The sequence below is a fragment of the Sus scrofa genome, chromosome 14 (genome assembly GCF_054392235.1).
Source record: "Sus scrofa isolate SSC_HxYL_T2T_F1_AM1 chromosome 14, Sscrofa_HxYL_maternal_Yorkshire_Landrace_v2.0, whole genome shotgun sequence".
NCBI classification, from domain to species: Eukaryota; Metazoa; Chordata; class Mammalia; order Artiodactyla; family Suidae; genus Sus; species Sus scrofa.
In genome coordinates this window covers 81217386-81237953 of record NC_139396.1, presented here as the reverse complement: position 1 = coordinate 81237953, position 20568 = coordinate 81217386, and the positions used below count along the sequence as shown (strand labels likewise).

At 43.8% G+C, this 20568-nt stretch overlaps 1 protein-coding gene across 2 annotated transcripts; it reads left to right on the top strand.

Moving 5' to 3' along the window:
* The first annotated feature begins 88 nt into the window (after window positions 1–88).
* SPRTN (SprT-like N-terminal domain) lies at window positions 89–17525 on the top strand. Of its 2 annotated transcripts, NM_001243554.1 has the most exon segments (5): window positions 89–599; window positions 1587–1686; window positions 8394–8522; window positions 12246–12513; window positions 13551–14535. In NM_001243554.1, coding segments are annotated over 5 exon segments (1452 nt in total). In that variant the 5' UTR covers window positions 89–378; the 3' UTR covers window positions 14285–14535.
* The last annotated feature ends 3043 nt before the right edge of the window (window positions 17526–20568 follow it).

Below are 20568 nucleotides of genomic sequence, written 5' to 3'. Positions count from 1 at the left end.
AGCTCCTGCGGAAGCGAGTGGAGGGCGGAGCAGCGAGGTGTAGATACTGCGCATGGGCCGAGCATGACGTTGATGTTTGACCGTACCCGCGAACCGTAAAGGCGGTATCCGGCTACTTGAAACCTTCCTCGGGCTCAAGCTTCGGGAACCCAAGTGTTGAGCCCACTAGGAGGTGTCATGCTGAATTTTCTTTGTTGTTTTAAGCCCTAGAATCTTGACTGGAGTTCGGGGCACGCTCGGTTCTCTTTCTCGAGCCAGAGTTTACTAGGTCTCGCGAGATCTGTGGCCTGACCCGAGAGTGGCCTGGGAGCTGGTATCTCCTAGGAGCACGGCTAGGCTCTCTGAGCCATCTGGACTCCGCCTGGTAGCCGGGCAGCCATGGATGAGGACCTGGTTCTGGCTCTTCGGCTTCAGGAAGAGTGGAACTTGCAGGTCTCGGAGCGCAATCCGGCCCAGGAGCCCCTGTCGCTGGTGGACGCGTCCTGGGAGTTGGTGGACCCCACGCCGGATTTGCAGGCCCTGTTTGTGCAGTTCAACGATCGTTTCTTCTGGGGCAAACTGGAGGCGGTGGAAGTGAAGTGGAGCGTGCGGATGACGCTGTGAGTGCCGAGCCCGCCGGGACCGGACAGCTGGCGGCCCTTCCGCTGCCCCGGCGCCGGGGCAGTGACCCGGGTCGGGTCTAGGGACAGCCAGCCGTTCTCGGGCTTCCTCTCCCTTCCCTTCCTTCCTCTCTCACTGCCCTTGGTTAGCTCTCAGAAAGCCGTGTGGCCCACCCCGCGGCGATCTGACCGGTAAGGAACACAGTGAGAGAGAAGGATGTTTCTCAGTTTCCAGGAAAATGAGTTCACCCCTTTCCCCTTTCTGATCTAGGACCCAGGAGGGAGAAACAGCCAGAATCGGCCCCTAAAGATGCTGAGGGCGCCGGGAAGTGTGCTGTCCTCAGCTGTGGTCTTTACGGCGCCGCTGCCTTGCAGTGAGCCGTGTGTCAGCTTGGGAAGGGGTCTATGTTTCCATAACTTTGGGACGCGGGGGTCTTCCGGGAGCCCTGTGAAAGGACCCTTTTCTTACCCGCTGAGTTGGAGAAAACCCCTTTTGAAATAAACGACTCCTGTACACCAACGGAGTTAACAAGTTTAAGGTGCAGCTGAACACTACCTGCTAGTTTTTGAATTGATACAAAACCACCTAGAATAAGGAGTTAAGATATGATATGAAGTTGCGTTGAAAGCACAGTTCTCCTTCATATATAATTATAATTTCGGAGGAACACTAGTGGAGATCTGGCCCTTTCCACCACAGACTGGTTGATTACACCTTTTAGGGAGAGGACAGGCAGCAGCAGGATGGGATTATCTTTGAGCTGCCTGGTTAGAGTAAGGGAGGCCACTGCTGTTCCCATTTCTCCCTGACCCCGCGGAGTTGCAAGCATCTCCCAGCAAAGAGGGTCTATTTTCAGGAAGGCCATCTGCCATGGAGTTCGCCCTCAGCCTGAACCGCCCAAGAACGTGTAAGGATTTGCTCTCTCCTGTTTGATTCCCTCCTGTGTACATTCGGTGAATTACAGATTTGGGATGGTTTTCTTCCAGGTGTGCTGGGATCTGCAGCTACGAAGGGAATGGTGGAATGTGCTCCATCCGGCTCAGTGAACCCCTTTTAAAGTTGAGGCCCAGGAAGGATCTTGTGGAGGTATTTTCTGCATAAACCTGATGCTTAACTCAGTAATTTAGAAATGCTTATTATGGATTTAGACTGCTGTGAATTAACCTGTACATGTGGGAAAAAAAAATCAGTTTTCTCTCATTGCAAACTTTTATTCTGGAGCAAATAATAATGATTACCTTACATTTTAGTGTTTCAGAGTTAGAGGCGTCCAGGTACATTGTCTAATTTGATCTTTACAATAATCCTGTTTATGTTCAAAGTGTTACCCTCATTTTTATAAATGAGTAAATTAAGGTTCAGATATGCCAGGTAGTTGGTTTAGAAGCAGAGAAAAACTGAGGACCTACATCTCTTTTTTTTTTTTTGTCCTTTTTAGGACCACATACATGGCATATGGAAGTTCCCAGGCTAGGGGTCGAATCGCAGCTACAGCTGCCAGCCTACACCACAGCCACAGCAACCTGGGATCCAAGCCCAGTCTGTAACCTACACCACAGCTCATGGCAACACTGGATCCTTAACCCACTGAGCAAGGCCAGGGATTGAGCCCTCATTCTCATGGGTACTAGTTGGATTCATTACCACTGAGCTGCAGTGGGAACTCTGTGGACCCACGTCTTTTCATTGAGACACACAAATTTTGATTCTCCTCTGTCAGCCACCACAGTATCCTCCCAGGACATGTGGGTGAGAACAAACCAGCATGAGGACATACTTCATATCTAGAGTTGGTGATCACACCTGCAGCTACGAAGGGAAGTGGAGCAGTAGGAGCTCTCAGACTATGTTTAGATGAGTCTAGTAGTTGCCTGAAATTCCCCAACATACACCCGGTGTGAGTTGTCTTGCCTCAGTTATAGCACCTGAAATGTATGCAAAAGAGAGCAGAAATGATAGAGGTTGGATGGAATATAAGTTAAAATGTGCTTGGACATTAGTTTTTAAGGATAATAAAAGGTAATGGGTTTCACAATAATGGGACTGTACCTAACAGTACCGAACTGTACACTTAAAAATGGTTAAGATGGTAAGTTTTATGTTATGTGCTTTTTTTTTTTTTTTGTCTTTTGTCTTTTAGGCTGCACCCATGGCATATGGAGGTTCCCAGGCTGGGGGTCTAATCAGAGCTGTTGCTGCCAGCCTACGCCATAGCCACAGCAACACCAGATCCCAGCCATGTCTACAATCTACACCACAGCTCATGGCAACACTGGATCCTTAACCCACCGAGTGAGGCCAGGGATTGAACCTGCAACCTCATGGTTCCTAGTCAGATTCGTTTCCGCTGCACCACGACAGAAACTCCTACATGCTTTTTTTTAACAACAGTTTTTTAAAAAAAGTAAATAGGAGTTCCCGTTGTGGCTCAGTGGTTAACGAATCTGACTAGGAACCATGAGGTTGCGGGTTCCATCCCTGGCCTTGCTCAGTGGGTTAAGGATCTGGCGTTGCCATGAGCTGTGGTGTAGGTCGCAGACGCGGCTCGGATCCCATGTTGCTGTGGCTCTGGCATAGGCCAGTGGCTACAGCTCCGATTGGACCCCTAGCCTGGGAACCTCCATATGCTGTGGGAGCGGCCCAAGAAAATGGCAAACAGACAAAAAAAAAAAAGGGTAAATAGCTACTAATTGTAAAGTGTTACAACAGAAAATACTCAGTTAATCGAAAAATAAAAGAATAAAGGAACAAATCCCAGATAAAATGAAAAGAAAGGTGGACATAATAATATCAGTTATTATATTGCTCATAAATAGACTAAACTCTCCATTTAGAGACACATACGAACTAGATTAACAGAGACATGCTTAAAATAAGGACACATGTTAAATTTAAAAGATGGGGAAAAGTATGTCATTCCAACACTAAATAACAAAGTTGTCATGGCAATATTAGCATTGGTCAAAAGATTTTAAGGGAAGTTATTTTACTAGAAGAAAAGGGATATTTCATAATGATGAAGTAACCTATTAAACACATATGGAGTTCCTGTTGTGTCTCAGCAGAAACAGTCTGACTAGCATCCATGAGGACACAGATTCAGTCCCTGGTCTTGCTCAGTGGATTAACGATCTGGCATTGTGATGAGCTGTGGTGTAGGTCGCAGATTCGGCTTGGATCTCGAGTTGCTGTGGTCTAGGCCAGCAGCTACAGCCCCAATTTGACCCTTAGCCTGGGAACCTCTATATCCTGCAGGGGTAGCCCTAAAAAGACAAATAATAATAATAATAATAAAATAAAAACACATAATGACCCTGAAAATAATAACATAGCTTTAGATGACCTGAAGCATAAATAAGCAGAAGCAAAAAGAGAAATAATTCAGTCATAATTGTAGCCACTAATACAACTCTCTTGGTAATTCAGTGATAAACAGGAACAAAATAGTAAAAATGTTTTAAAAATTGAACATGATTAACCAAATCAACCTTATGAAGAGCCCTAATTGCTTAATGGATATTGTTGCATAAATGATTAAATAAACATAGGAACAATTTTTTTTTGTCTTTTTGCCATTTCTTGGGCTGCTCCTGCAGCATATGGAGGTTCCCAGGCTAGAGGTCTAATTGGAGCTGTAGCCGCCAGCCTACACCACAGCCACAGCAACGTGGGATCCAAGCCGAGTCTGCAACCTACACACCACAGCTCACGGCAACTCCAGATCGTTAACCCACTGAGCAAGGCCAGGGATGGAACCCGCAACCTCATGGTTCCTAGTCAGATTCGTTAACCACTGAGCCATGACAGGAACTCCAGGAACAGTTTTAAAGTTATGGGCAAGAAGAAGATGGGAAATACGTGTTAATTCTTCAAGGGAGCATGTGCTGTTAGTGGCACGTTACAGTGTCTGATCAGGGGTAAGAAAGACATCAGAGGAACAGGGGCCCCTGGCCTGGATATAAAGTAGCTAAATTAATCATGAATAGGATGCAGAAAAGGAAAAGACATATAACTGGTTGAGGCGGTCAAGGGAAGCTTCATAGGTATGGATTTTACTACTCCCATCACTCCTACCATTCGCTCTTTAATGAGCACCTGCTGTGTCAGACTGGTGTCGTTACCCTGGTGTTTGCCTTTACCACCGCCCTGCAAGATCAGGGTGAGAATCAAGTTATAACTTGTCCAGGGTCACGTGCATAATAAATACCAGACCCTTGGTGTAGGCTCTAGTTTTTCTGGCTCTCCCTTTCCCTTTCCCCATAGCACTTGGCTTCATCACTTCTGCCTTAGAACTATTGCTGCTGCCAATTAAAACATGGAGGTGAGCCTGACAAAACAGACTGGATTCTGACAAGTGGAGAGAGGGGAGGAGACTACTCTTGGCAGAGGGGCTGGGAATGCAGGGAGAAAAAGTGAGGCCACTAAACTTAGGGCATATTTCAGACCAGGAGTAGTTGCTTTTGTCTGGATATAGAACAGAGGTGGAAAATAGAGATATTTGGGGATCCTGTTGTGTAGAGTCCTTTATCTAGGCTAAATGTGGAAATGGTAGATAATATAGAATTGGAAATGTTCAGTATGATGCTGTGTACCATTTTCAAGATGTGTTTAAATTCAACCAAAAAGCAGGAACCTAAATTTTGGGGGTTTTTTTTTGCCCACTTCTATGGCATACAGAATTTCCCCAGCCAAGGATTAAGCCTGCGCCATAGCAGTGTCAGCACTGGATCCTCAACCCACTGCATCACAAGAGAACTCCCAACAGCCCAATTTTTATCATTTTCATTTTTTATTTTATATTATTATTATTATTTTGCTTTTTAGGGCCGTCACCTGCGGCATATGGAAGTTCCCAGGCTAGAGGTGGAATTGGAGCTGCAGCTGCCGGCCTACCACAGCCACAGCAACCCAGAATCCGAGCCTCATCTATGATGTACACCACAGCTTAGCAGTGCTGGATCCTTAACCCCCTGAGCAGGGCCAGGGGTTGAACCTGCATCCTTATGGATACTAGTCGGGTTGGTAACCTGCTAAGCCACAATGGGAACTCTCTAACAATCCAATTTTTAAATGAGTAAAGGTCGTGGACAATTCACAAAACATGAAATAGAAATGACCCCTGAACATAGGAAAACATATGCAACTTCATTTATAAAAACAAATGCAAATTAATACTACATTAGTACCTCTTCTTGCTTATCCAGATTGGTGGAACTCCTAAAGTTTGAAACCATTAGTAAAGTTAAGGGAAACTAAGCATTCCCGTATATCACTGGTAAGAGGGCAGAATGGTACATGCCCTGCAGAGGATTTTGTAACATCTCACAAAATTACGGGTGCACTTACCTTTGACTCAGCAACACCTAGACTGAAATGAAAGATCCCTGGAGTTCACGTCATGGCTCAGCAGTTAACGAACCCCACTAGGATCCATGAGGATGCAGGTTCGATCCCTGGCCTTGCTCAGTGGGTTAAGGATCTGGTGTTGCCATGAGCTGTGGTGTAGGCTGCAGATGTGGCTTGGAGCCCAGGTTGATGTGGCTGTGGCTGTGGCCGGCAGCTGTGGCTCCAATTTGACCTTAGCCGGGGGACTTCCACATGCCATGGGGGGTAGCCCTACAAAGCAAAAAAACAAAAACAAAAACAAAAACAAAGGTCCTTTTTACAAAGTATTTTCATTGTACTATTCACAATAACAAAAGAGTGTAAATACTATTTAGCAAGAGGGGCCTGGTTGAATGAGCTATAGTACAGCAACATAATGGAATTCTTTGTAGCCATAAAAAGGAATGAAAAGTATCTTTATGAAATTATGTGGAGAGGAGTTCCCACTGTGGCTCAGTGGTTAAGGAACCTGACTAGTATCCGTGAGGGCGTGGGTTTAATCCCTGGCCTTGCTTAGTGGGTTAAGGATCTGGCATTGCCGTGAGCTGTGGTGTAGATCGCAGACGCGGCTCGGATCCTGCATTGCTATGGCTGTGGCGTAGGCCAGCAGCTACAGCTCCGATTGGACCCCTAGCCTGGGAACCTCCATATGCCGTGAGTGCAGCCCTAAAAAGACGAAAGAAAGAAAGAAATTATGTGGAGAAAGATAGAGTGTGTGTGTGGGGGGGGCCACACCTGCAACACGTGGACGTTCCTGGGCCAGGGATCAAACCCACGCCACACCACAGCAGCGACCTGAGCCACAGTTGTGGCAATGCTCAATCCTTAAACCCACTGCACTCCCAGGGAACTTCCAGGGGTGTATTATTTTAATGAAAAAGGCAGTCCAGAAGTGTGTACACAATATTTTGTATAAGAAGTATGCTGTGTGGTGGGGAGGGGATAAGAGTGGATATAAATATTAGCAAAACAACAGTGAAAGAAAGAAGAAACTTATAATAGTATCCCTTAGTGGTGGAGAGTTCAGGATAGGAGGATAGAGCAGATCAGAATTTTTCTATGTATAGCTTTCCATAGTTTTGGGATTTTGAATCACGTAAAACTTTAAAACAATAAAGCTTACTGCTCATTCCACACCAAGGATGCAGTAGTTTAGGTGCAAAGTTAACAGAAGATTTAAGGCTGCTGTTTCATAATTTATTCTAAAAAATATGAATATATTTTTTAAGGGAATTTCAAATCAGAAGAACTAGACTGGCATTAATGAATTTTAGTCTTATAAATTTATGCTGAACAGAAAAATGGGAGAATCAAATCAGCTCTATCTCTGAAAATGACCTTGATCTTTTAAGTAAATGCTGCTCTATTGAGACTAAAATCCACCGGCCATTCTACATTTCAGATGTTCCTCTGCATTCTAAAATAATGATAGGTATTCTCATAAAGGAGAAAAGCTTAGGTTCATGGAGTTCCCTGGTGGCCTAGCAGGCCTATTTAGAAATTAATAGGGAGTTCCTGTCGTGGATCAGTGGTTAACAAATCCAATTAGGAACCATGAGGTTGCGGGTTTGATCCCTGGCCTTGCTCAGTGGGTTAAGGATCTGGTGTTGGCCGTGAGCTGTGGTATAGGTCGCAGATGCGGCTTGGATCTGGCATTGCTGTGGCTGTGGCATAGGCTGGAAGCTACAGCTCCTATTAGACCCCTAGCCTGGGAACCTCCATATGCTGCAGGTGCAGCCCTAGAAAAGACCAAAATAAATAAATAAATAAATAAATAAATAAACAAATAAATAAAAGAAATTAATAGCCTCTTGCAGTTCCTGTTGTGGCTCAGCAGAAAGAAATCTGACTAGTATCTATGAGGATGTGGGTTCGATTCCTGTCCTTGCTCAGTGGGTTAAGGATCTGGTGTTGCTATGAGCTGTGGTATAGGTCACAGAAGAGGCTCAGATCTGGCATTGCTGTGGCTGTGGTGTAGGCCAGTGGCTACAGCTCTGATTCAACCTGTAGCCTGGGAACCTCCATATGCCACAGGTGTGGCCCTAAAAAGACAAAAAAAGAAAAAGAAATTAGTAATCTCTTATAAAATTTTCTCCCCATTTCAGAAATTTGAAATTTTCATGTAGTTGAATTATGGATCTTTTCTGCTGGATTTTGATTAGTAGTTAAAAAGGCTTTCCTAGAAGAGGGAGTTCTTAACCTGGGCTCTACAGAACTTCAGATACTATACACAAAGATTCGTGAATGTGTGCTTATATAATTTTTCTAGAATGATGGTTCATGACTTTTATCAGTATCTGAAAGGCACCTGTGATCCAAAGAAGACTAAGACTCCAGATAGAGTAAGAAAAGGCATTTTTATTTTCCAAAGTGCCATAACAAATTAATTTGATTGTTTTCTGTTTCAGACCCTCTTGCATGAAATGATACATGCCTATCTGTTTGTCACCAACAATGATAAAGACCGTGAAGGGCATGGTCCAGAGTTTTGTAAACACATGCACCGCATCAATCGCCTGACTGGAGCCAACATAACAGTACGTAAAGCCACACGCTTTTATGATGTTTAGTAGTTATTGATTTAGTATTTCCTGGGATTCGATTAAAAATTGAGAGCCGGCTTAGAAACAGATGTTATCTTTGAGGATTTTCAATAGCAAGCCAGAGGCCCAGAGAAGCTGACCGGGCTTGTCCAGGACCATGTAGCAGGAGGGAAGCAGCGCCAGCGATCCCCCCGCCCAGGCTTCTGCCCACACCTTGGCAATGCGTTGTCCAGTTACCGCAGGCCAGCGGTGCCTCTCCTGGACCAGGACCATTACCTCTTAACTTTGTTTCCTCATTAGTCTCCTGCTCCAGTCCATCCTATCTTCTGCTGCCGTGTCCTATGCCATTCCTGTCATCAGAAGTCTTTGATTCATGTTTCTGCATGATATTGTAGGAGGAGGCAGAGCCTGGGCTCAAAAAAGGCTGCCTGCATCCAGATGTCGGTGCCACTGCCTGACTCTCGGCTGCTTCCTTTTACTCACGTGTACAAGGAGAGCAGTAACGACACCTGTCACCTGGATCCTTGTGAGGATTACAGGAAGTACATGCAAAACATTTAGGGTTTTTTGTTATTGATTCTTTTTTTGGCTGCACCCATGGCATGTGAAAGTTCCTAGGCCGGGAATCAAACCTGCACCACAGCAGCAACCAGAGCCACAGCAGTGACAACACTGGATCCTTTACCCACTAGTCTACCAGGGAACTCCATGTTATTACTGATTCATTTTATTTTATTTATTTATTTATTTTTTGTCTTTTTGCCATTTCTGGAGAGCTCTCGCGGCATATGGAGGTTCCCAGGCTAGGGGTCGAATCGGAGCTGTAGCCACCGGCTTACGCCAGAGCCACAGCAACTCGGGATCCAAGCCACGTCCGCAACCTACACCACAGCTCACGGCAACGCCGGATCGTTAACCCACTGAGCAAGGCCAGGGATCGAACCTGCAACCTCATGATTCCCAGTCGGATTCGTTAGCCACTGCGCCACGACGGGAACTCCTGATTCATTTTATTAAATAACCTTTTTTCTTACCCTCCTTCCTTATGTCTTGTGTTTCTAAGTGAACTTTTCTCGTCCATGCCTTTCCTCAAGTATCGTCTCTGTAGAATATGCCACTTCTATTTTCTGTCAAAATGATTTTCATCTTTATGGTGAGATATAACTTCTCCCGCCTTCGAACCTCCTCTGCTGATACATACCCTTTTACAATATCTTACTCCACTTTCATACCTCTGAACAGGGTGGCTCTTACCTGTATATACATTTGTGTAGGATGTCTGATGTTGTGCCCTTATTTGGGCAATTGAATTGAACCATACAGAATATTAATGCCTACAAAGATTAAATCCCTTAATGTGTTCAAATATTTCCTTCCTTTAAAAGGCAGTAAAGGCCAGTGTGATGAAAAATTAAAAGTGCCCACCTATGTCCTATTTCCCAACTTTCAGTTTAATTTTCTGGAGAGCTCATTTAATTATTGGACAGTTACTTCAACATCAGGAAAGCGGCCTGCATTAAAACAATCATATAGGAGTTCCCATTGTGGCTCTGCGGTTAACAAACCCCGCTAGTATCCATGAGGATGTGGTTTTGATCCCTGGCCTCACTTAGTGGGTTAAGGATCTGGCATTGCTGTGAGCTGTGGTGTAGGTCGCAGGTGCGGCTTGGATCCTGCGTTGCTGTGGCTCTGGTGCGGGCTAGCAGCTGTAGCTCTGATTCGACCCCTAGCTGGGGGAATTTCCCTATGCTGAGGGTGTGGCCCTAAAAAGATTAAAAAAAAAAAAAAAATCACATAAAAATCCAGATTAGCAAAAGAATTATGGAGTTGCTAGTGTAAAAGGCTTTCAGTTTCCTCGCTAGAATTTACACTTGAAGCAAAGTTCTAGTGTACTTGTTCATTTGGAAGAGGATATGTTCTTTTATCTTGACTGTCTGTGTGTTTTCACTGAGGTTTTACTGAGTGGCGCCCCTTGCTTACAGGTCACATTGTGTTTTAACAGACTCCACAGGGCAATTGAGAACAATTTTATCTTAGTGACTGCATTGTTAAAAAGTCATATCCCAAGGCTGTAGGAATTAAATAAGTTGGAAGCAAAACAGACCCAATGCCCTGTCTTTTTTGCCATTGAATTATTAAGCGAGGTTTTCGCACCATAAAAGAGAAGGCGGAGCCTAATGTAACTCCTTGTTCCCAAACCTTTGTCCTCCAGTCTCTTCTGTGTGTAGGGTCATTTGCGTTGTTTGCATGCTTGCTAAATCAAAGAGTTTGTTTGCTTCTACTGGAGAGATAGTGAGTATAAAACTGTTTATTTATTTATCTGTATGGTTACAGAAAGCTTAGCATTCTTTCCCACAAGGGGAATTTATTAAAGAGTTAAGTGTCTTGGTTTAAAAAAAAAGGAAGTTTGTGCCTCGGTGGAAACAAATCTGACTAGTATCCATGAGGATGCATTTTCGATCCCTAGCCTTGCTCAGTGGGTTAAGGATCCAGCATTGCTGTGGCTGTGGTGTAGGCTGGCAGTTACAGCTCCAGTTCAGCCCCTAGCCTGGAAACCTCCATATGCCACAGGCATGCCCCCCCCCCAAAAAAAATCATATACACATGCCCTTTATCTTTTACAAATAGTTCCACTGAGAGGACAGAAGGAAAACGGACTCAGTGTCATTCAGGGACATCAGTTTTAACGTGGTGCCCTGCCACCCTCAGTGCCACCAAGGCGGAGGGGTGGGGGGGTGGGAGGCTAACCTTCCTATCAGTGTGGGTTCTTCTGCTTATGTTCTGAGTAGGATTTCTTCTGGAGGGGGAGACAAAAGCATCCTGCTTGAGGATGAAAAAGCACACTTCTGGAGAATTTCATTTGACTCAGTGAATGAAGCTTTTCATTCACTCCATCAGCACATTCTTACTGAGCACCTTCACTGTGCCACGCCTCCAGCTACTAGGGATACGAGGGTGAGAACAGATTAAAGGGTACTCCATAAGGCTTATTACGAAGACTCCAGCAGAGTGGGGCAAATGTGGAGAGAGGGTTTGCATGAGGCCAGGTGCCTGTTTGGGGCCCAGCAATTATAGGAAATAGTCCCCTGGAACCCTTTGGTAGGGTTACTTATAGGGGAAGATTTCAGCTTTGCAATGGGAACAATTCTTATTTATTATGGCATTACATAAAATCTTGTCTTTATCCTAATTTTTCATCATTTAAAAATGTTTCTGGAGATCCCGTCGTAGCGCAGCAGAAATGAATCTGACTAGGAACCTTGAGGTTGCCGGTTCGATCCCTGGCTTCGCTCAGTGGGTTAAGGATCTGGCATTGCTGTGAGCTGTAGTGTAGGTTGCAGATGTGACTTGGATCTGGCGTTGCTGTGGCTCCGGTGTAGGCTGGCGGCTACGGCTCTGATTCGACCCCTAGCCTGGGAACCTCCATATGCTGCAGGTGCAGCCTTAAAAAGGACAAAAGACAAAAAAAAAAGAAAGAAAGAAAAAATGTGGTTTCTAAAACCTTTAACATTTATAAAAGCTTTTGGTGTCTTTAATTTTTTGTCTTCTATTCTCCCATTTTTCTATCTTTACACAGTTTATGAAGCACTAAATTAACCACTGCTAAATATACTTTCCTAAAACATAATTTCCGAAAGCTCCAGGAAACAGGATAAAGGTGGGGCAGGGGCTGCTTATTACATGTTTTCTGAAGATTGTTACCTTGCCTCCCCCCAGGTCTACCATACTTTCCATGACGAGGTGGACGAGTACCGGCGACACTGGTGGCGCTGCAACGGGCCATGTCAATACAAGAAGCCATATTTCGGCTACGTCAAACGCGCCACCAACAGGGCGCCCTCTGCTCACGACTATTGGTGGGCTGAGCATCAGAAAAACTGTGGAGGCACTTTCATAAAAATCAAGGAACCAGAGAACTATTCGAAAAAAGGCAAAGGAAAGACAAAACCAGGAACACAGCCAGTGTCAGCAGCAGAGCCTGAAGGTAACTCTGTTTATGTGCTTCCGACTGTCCCACGACTGCAGTGGCTCTAACATAAGACAGCAGCAGCTTCAGACAACTGGCATTTAATATAAACTGCCAGGCTGTTTCCAGGGTAGAAGTTTTCAAGGGTGGACTTAGGAACAAAAAAAGCCCATCATCTGTGACATGGTGGTGGAAAAACAGACTTTGCTCTGTGTGGATGTGAGTAAAAGCAGAAATCGTTTCTGCTAAAATTTGAGAGTAAAGTCCCTTTTCCTATCCTGGCTCACTGAGTCCTTAGGAAACAGAAGGCACAAAGATTGTCAAAATGAAAACAGTAATTCAGATGACAGTGCCCTGAATGTAAGTCAAGTGACACCTCTTCCTATCAGGTGGGCTCTATCCAGGTGACTTTTGTGAATTGAGTGTATTTTCACTGGGAAAAGAGGGGGATAGGCTAAGACACATGAGTGCTGCACTTCATCCTCCAGACCTGTCCCTTTTCTGCGGAGCTCAGAGCACTGTCTTTGGAGGAGCAATCTTTTGGGGGGTGGCGGGGGCGGTGGGCGGGTTACTGAGGTTAAGACTTCTTCCCTTGGGACGTCGTTGCTTTGATGTGATAGGGCTCACGAGCATAAGCTGTCTTCTCAGTTTGGAACTATTTAATAAGTTGAGAAGCTATAGCAGAATTTATGTGGAGAGATTTCTAGCTCCGTTTTTGTGGGCTGGGAAGATAAGAGCGCGGTAGCAGATTTTTTTCCTTCTGGAAGGAAACTTAATACGAAGCAATTTTCAAGGAGAAAGTGACTTTGCTGTTGGTCTTTGCTTGATAGAGCTGCTTATCTAAACACCAGAGGCTGTTTTTGTCCTCTGTGTTCTCTCGGAGCCAGCGCTCTCGGACTGCTAAAGCTTGTCCTCCTGTCAGTAGATAACCACTGCATTGTTCTAAGTTAGAACAAAATAGAGTTTCTTCATTTGGGGAAGACTATCCATTAGCTTCATATTTGTTTTGGTATTAATTTCGAGTCAAGGAAAAATCTTATTTGCTTCTATTGCAGATAAACCCAACAGAAGCAAGACACAGTTGTTAATCCCTTTTAGTGGGAAGGGATATGTTCTAGGAGAGACAAGCAACTCGCCTTCCTCTGGGAAATGGATCACTTCACATGCTGTTAATAAAACCCAAGATCTTTTCAGTCAAGACCAGTCAGCCAATGCCCTAAGATCTAATTCTAAAACTGCGGTGAAATTTGAACAGAATGGTTCAAGTAAAAAGACCTCCCTAGTCCCGTCTGTGCCCAGCTCCAAACACCAAAATGTTTTAAGCAACTACTTTCCTAGAGTATCAGTCGCCAACCAGAAGGCTTTCAGAAGTGTGGCTGGATCTCCAGCGAAGAGCCTAACAGTTGGGGACATCACTAAAAACTCGGCCCCTTCTAGTTCTCAGAGAAGGGTTACATCTTCTAAGGTGTCCCTAAGAGAGTCTTTCAAAGCAGTGGAATCGACATCTGTGACTGTACCCCCTGGGGACCAGTGCCCAGGTAAACGACCCAGGCTGGAAGATAGGGCTGCTTTTGACAATTTTTTTATCAAGAAAAACCAAATACAGAGTGGAGGTAATGATCCCAAGTGTCCTTCACATCTTCCAGCTGCAACTCCGAATCCAAGCAGTTCATCCAGTTGGAGCAGAACAGTTAATTGTCCGGTTTGTCAGAGTGAAGTTTTGGAGTTTCACATTAACGAGCACTTGGACAGGTGCCTGGAAGGCGACAGCACCCAAGGCAAGAGCTGAAAACGCCTTTGAAAAATGAATGGATCTCACCTGTCCACTGCATCACCTCAGGAATCTCTGGTTAATGCCAAAATCTGCAGGTTATAATCTAGCTTACCAGTACTAAGTGTACTATTTTATATATACATACATGAGGTTGCAATTTTAAATCTTTTATTTCTAAAGGTGCTATCATTCACTTACTTGCCTTGCATATACTGTAGCCCAGAGTGTGTTCTGGATGCATACATGTATGATTTTTAGCTCCTTTCGTTTTTTGCTTGCTCTTAAAAGTATTTAAAACTGTTCATCTTTTTATTTGTATGTCTTCCTTAAAATATTCACTGAGGAATCCTGTCAGGTATTTAGTTAAATGGGATATTTATTAATATTAAAACTCATTCTCAGAACTGTTAATATTCATAGTGCCAGACATTGACCAAAAATATAATCTCAAGTACAGTATATTGTTTTACAGTACTCAAGGTTTTGGGTTGTTTTTTTCCCAAAATCTTAAGAGGAAGTACAAAGATTTTTATTTCACTTTTCACTAAAAGGTGGCAGCAGATTTTAGGTTAAAGTAGGTAAGTATAGTAAGATAAATTTCTTTTAGACTATTACTAGCAACGAATAGCCACTGTAATTCTGTAGATCAGAGTTTTGCTAAATCCTGAGAAAATAGCTAAATGAGTGATTAAAACTCAGTGCTAAGTAACTGGTTTATATAACATAACAAAGTTGCCTCGTTTATGTACATGGAGAACCTTATCTGGAAACAGTGCTCTGAACCTTAAGGCAAAACTGAACCGATTTAGGAATAACATTTGCGTATGTAAAAAAGTCTATCTCTTTGAAAAAAATTCTTTTCCATATTCTAGCGGAGGGACAAGTTCAATCAATTTACTTTTTTGTCTCATGGCTAGACCACCAGCCCGTTGGCATATATCCAAGGCCTTAGTTCACAAGTTTCCTTGTTCTTTGTTGCGGTGTGACTTTTCATACATACAGTGCAGCTGGGTCCTCCTGTGTGCGCGCTGCCATTGCAGCTCAGTCAAAGGAGGTCCTCGTGGCACCTCTTCCCAGTCAATACCCACACCCCACAAAGTACTGCTGTTTTCACCTGTCACCACAGGTTGGTTTAGCTTGTTTTGGAACCTCATAAAGTGCTATCTTTGTGGCTGTGCGTAGCAGAAGTTTCTTTTCATTGTCCTGTAGGACTTGTATGAATATGCCAGAGTTTATTCACTGGAATTATCTCCTGTTTGGGGCGTGGGGTATTATGAATAATGCTGCTAAGACCATTCTTATTCATTTCTGTTGAGCATATGCCTGGGACTGGAAGGCAGGTTTTACCAGGTGCCTCTTCATTCAGCTTTAGTAACTACTGCCGCTGTGTGCTCCTGCCGGCAGCGTAGGAGAGCGAGCTCCAGCTGTTCCAGTCTTCCCGCCACTATCCATCCTTTTCACTTTAGCCTCTCTGGTCGAGTGTGTACAGGTTTTAATAGTTCTTAAGCACAGAGTTCAACAATAGTACTTAATAAACATTTATAGATGAATGACTTAAAATGAATAGAGGATCGTTTTCTCTAATTCATTTTAACAAATCATGTGCAGGTAAACTTTGTTTGTGTGCAAAAGCCGTACAAGGTTCTGGAGCTATGAAGTAAGGAAGACAGCCCATGTCCTCAAGGAGCTTTACCGCCTAGTTGAGGAGGGAGACCAAAGTGGATTACTTTCAGGAGTAAGTGCTATGAGGGGAGAGGGTTCGTGCCAGGTGCTGTGGGGACTAAAAGGACAGTCAGGGCTTCAGAGGATGGAAGATCCAAACCCTGCAGATGAGTCTTCAAGGGCAAGTCAAGTCAGCCTGGGGAGAGGGTAGAAAGGGCCTTGCAAAGAAGAGCACAGCAACGGCATAGAAGTAGACCAGCAGGTCTACTGGGAGAACCAAGCTCTTCGCAATGGACAGAGCATAGACACTGAGGGTAAAATGGCAGAAGGAGCAAGACAGCAGACAGGGCAGGCTGAAGTAGAGCTTTGAGCACACCCCCCTCATGTTCATTGTGTGGTCCCTGTTAATACACACCTCTTGAGGCTGGTGGGAGCGGCGCGCTAGGGACTGGGAAGGTCTGTGAGCCAGTCGAGACCATCTGAGAGTGTTTTGATGGATTCTCTGGGGTAACTAAACGGGAAGGAGGGTAGTGGCAGGAATGGAGAGAAAAGATGGCTGGGTTTGAGAAATATTTTAGGTGGTAAAATCACGAGTTGGTTGGCTTTTTAAATAGTATCTAGCAAAACAAAGACAAAAAAATAATAAAAAGGAGTTCCCGTCGTGGCACAGCAGTTAACGAACCTGACTGGCATCCATGAGGATGCAGGTTTGATCCCTGGCCTCGCTCAGTGGGTTAAGGATCCAGTGTGGCTGTGAGCTGTGGTGTAGGTTGCAGACACAGCTCGGATCCCGAGTTGCTGTGGCCGTAGTGCAGGCTGGTGGCTACAGCTCCCTTTGGACCCCTAAGTCTGGGAACCTCCATATGCTGAGGGTGCAGCCCTATAAAGAAAGACAAAAATAAATAAACAATACATAGCAGAACAACTTTTGGATTGAGAAAGTACAGTAGAATTGTATAGTAGACTGTAAATGCATAGCCTAACTGGAAATTCCAAGGTAGGTGTGGAAAAATGGGACAAAAATCTTCTCCGAGTGTCCGTCCCACTATCCTCAAGCGCTGAGATTGTATTTTTTCCCAGAACCGATAGGCGTTTTATGTAGATCAGCACGTCAGAGTGAAACAGCTGCTGTGTCTTCCTGCAGACTTAGTACTGAGCTGGGATCCTGTGCCACATGCAGTATCTCCTCTCTGCAGGCTGCTTGGAGAAAAAGCTGAGTTCCCATTGCAGTCCATTCATCCTTACTGAGGGGCCATGGTTTCCCATTGTTGCCTTGATTTTTTTGTCCTTGAACAAATCTATGTCACCTTTTTAGCAATTTGTTGTATTTGTGATTGAGTAGTAGCGTATCCAGCAAATGAAGTGAAACTTTATCAGACAATGATTATCACAGATTAAATTGCTTAGGGAGTTAAAATTAACAGAAAAGGAAGCCATGTGGAGACTGGCTTTATTTTTTATAGAATTCCACTAGAATGTTAGAAGTTCCATGATTACATATGTCATCATCACACATATTTTGATATGAAAAATGAAAGACTTGAATTTCTTAAGTGACTCAGGAACCAACCATTATTAAAGTTTACAGAAACAAGGTGCCAGTTTGCTTTCTTCAGTTCTGATGCTGAACCTACCCAAAGATTTACCCTCATGCTTACTGAACACCAGATGGCGCTCTTTGTAAATTCCTCTGAAAAAAACCCAAGGCAAAACCAAGCCTAAGGATCAGGGAGAAACTTGCCAACAGCAGGAACAATAATTGCTAGTTCTGATTCACAGAAAGGAAAATACAGGTTATGATCTCAAGTCCAAGAGTATGTGCTTGTTCAAACAAACAAGAACTGATCTGCAGGACACCTCAGTCTCCCTAAACCTTTTATTTCACCTTTCACGCTGAACACTTAACTTCTGCAAGAAACCACTACCTACATATAATAAAACAAGGTCATCTTCCACAGGAGGTCTTCCAGACATGGTGGGACCTATGCATTCTACTGTTTTCAACACACTACTCTTCCTTTGAATGTGTGTAGCACTCATTTAGCTCTATATCATATAGATTAGTCTGAAAGCTTCCTAGGACATACAATGTCCTTTGCCCCTATATCAGAGGTCCAGTGGAACAAAGAAGAGTCTGTTTGGTTTTGGGTTTGTTTTTTTGTTTCTGTTTTTTTCCTTTTCTTTCATTTATTTTTTATTGAGAGCCTGTTAAATTCTTGGTGCCAGGCGATTGAAATAACTAGGCATTCCCCAACTGCTATTGTTACCTGCTTTTGCAAGCACATGTAACACTGATCCTTCTCCATACTTTTCTGGAGAATCAAAGCTAGTATAGTCTCAATATAGGACATTCTTAAGACCCAAATCATTCCAGGTTATAAGCATTCCTTGCAAGCTGAATATATGAAAATCTGCATGTACACACAGAAAACTGGGAGGATTTTTTTTTTTAAAACAAAGGATTTCCCACAGGATTCCTTTATGTATCTGTATATAATTAAAACAATTCAATAGATGAGATGCACCCAGACACTCTGTTCAGTTGCATTCTGAACATCAGATATTCAAATAACCCCTCCAGGGAACACCCCCCCAGGGGGGGAGGGTGGAGTCTGAGCCACCCAGGCTGTTACTTGTTCCTTCTCCTTGTGTGAAAGCATATTGCAACACCTTCCATGCCTGTATCCATTCTCCTTTCTAACTCTTGGTGTCTATTTTATTTGGCTGCTTTCCTTTTTATTTTCAATGACATTCATCATATATTCCATTGACTATCTTCTTCCTGGGGCACTTGATAATTTCAGCTTAATTCAAGATAATTTCATCACTTTCAATTTCTTTGCTGAGTTACCTCACCTGTTTTCAGCTTCTTGAGGAATTCTTCCTTCTGCTCCATTTCTGTTCTGAGATTCTGCATTTGGGATTTCACATGTTAATTTTTATTCCTATTTAAGGATATTTAACTCACAGCGGATATTCTTGCAGTTTTCTTCTGTCTTATGGTTGCAGAGAATTTTCATCCACTGTAATTCTCATTTTTCCTTCTTGTAGACAGAAGTATTTGTATATGTTGTCTTTTCTGCTCATTTTGAAAAGTATTATTTTCCTTGACTTGCAAAAGGTTGGTTCTGTGTGGGCAAGAATGAGCAGTTTCAGATGTGTTTTCTGCTGGCAGGGATGACACTTTTCTTTGTGAGGTGGGAGGGGTCTGGAGTCGTCTCTGGTTCTATAATTCTGTTTTTCTAAGACGATTGCTTCCTTTTTTCATCTCACCATCAAGCCTCCAGGAGACAACTCCCCCCCTCCCAGACAAGATCCTTTCCCCAAACAGCTTCCTTCAATCTCATGAACTTTCAAACTTCCCCTGGATGCTCCAGTGCCCAATGCTGTGATGCCCTGGTATCAAGATTCACCACTATCTCCATCGCTGGTGGTGGTGCCCTGTTTTGTCCTACGTAATGCCCCCAGTGCCCTCGTCCCTTTACCATGGAGTTTCCAGCTGACTCTGTCTTCATAGGAAGGCAGAGATGCTGGCTCTAGTTTCAGGTGCTTATTCTGTTTCCAGATAAGCTGAACTTTTTTCTGTTATCTCACAGTTAAGCTGCAGGTACAGGTTATAGGTGATTTTGTTGGGATGATAATGAAAGAGATTCAGATTCAGGCAGCAACCACTATTTTTTGGAAAACCAGAAGCTCAAGTACTCCCCCTTAAATTAAATGTGAACACACAAGCAAGAATTATCAGACCTGGGAGGAGAAACTTCAACATGACAGACAAAAATTAAAACAAATAGGAAAAAAAAAAGTCAAATACTGTGTCCAGTAAACACAACAGGTACCTATTTTAAAAATTTAGAGAACAAAATACAGCTCTTGAAAATTAAAAACCTGACAGCAGTCATGAAACCCTTGCTTGGCAGAACCAGAAAAGATGTTTCCAGCAAAAAGGACAAAGACACAGAATAAGCAGAAGACAGCATCAGGCTCAAACTGGAGATGTCCAACAGAAGTCCAAGAAGAACAGAAGATGGAGGGGAGAAGCAATAATTTAAGACAATGTCCCCCAATGGAGGGCATGAATTTACAGTCTCCATGCCTACCATACTGGCTGAGAATAGGCACACTATAAAACTACAAAGCCCTGGGGACAGAGAATTATTCTGTGAGCTTCCGCAGAGGAAAAGCAGAATGCATGTCAAGAATCAGAAAGGGGGGAGTTCCCCTTATGGCACAGTGGAAATCAATCTGACTAGTATCCATAAGGATACAGGCTTGATCCCTGGCCTCGCTCAAAGGGTTAAGGATCCGGCGTTGCCCTGAGCTGTGGTAGCGGTCACAGACGTGGCTTGGATCCTGAGTTGCTGTGGTGTACGCCAGCGGCTGTAGCTGTTTCAACCCCTCGCCTGGGAATTTCATATGCGGATGTGGCCCTAAAAAGAAAAAAAAAAAAAAAAAAAAAAAAAGAATCAGAAATAGGAATGGCTTCTGATTTTTCAGCAGCCATACTGGATCCCAGAACCTAGACAATGCTTTCTAAATGATGAAGGGTAGTACTTCCCAAACTAGATTTCTAAACTTGGGCAAATCACCAATTCAATGTGAGGGTTAAAAAAGATAGATATGGTCTCAGAAAACTT

Coding starts and splice junctions, on each gene's coding strand:
- SPRTN (XM_084992886.1), top strand. CDS start 8,409: ATGATACATGCCTATCTGTTTGTCACCAACAATGATAAAGACCGTGAA. Junction 8,523..12,245: donor TGACTGGAGCCAACATAACA/GTACGTAAAGCC, acceptor GCCTCCCCCCAG/GTCTACCATACTTTCCATGA. Junction 12,514..13,550: donor GTCAGCAGCAGAGCCTGAAG/GTAACTCTGTTT, acceptor CTTCTATTGCAG/ATAAACCCAACAGAAGCAAG.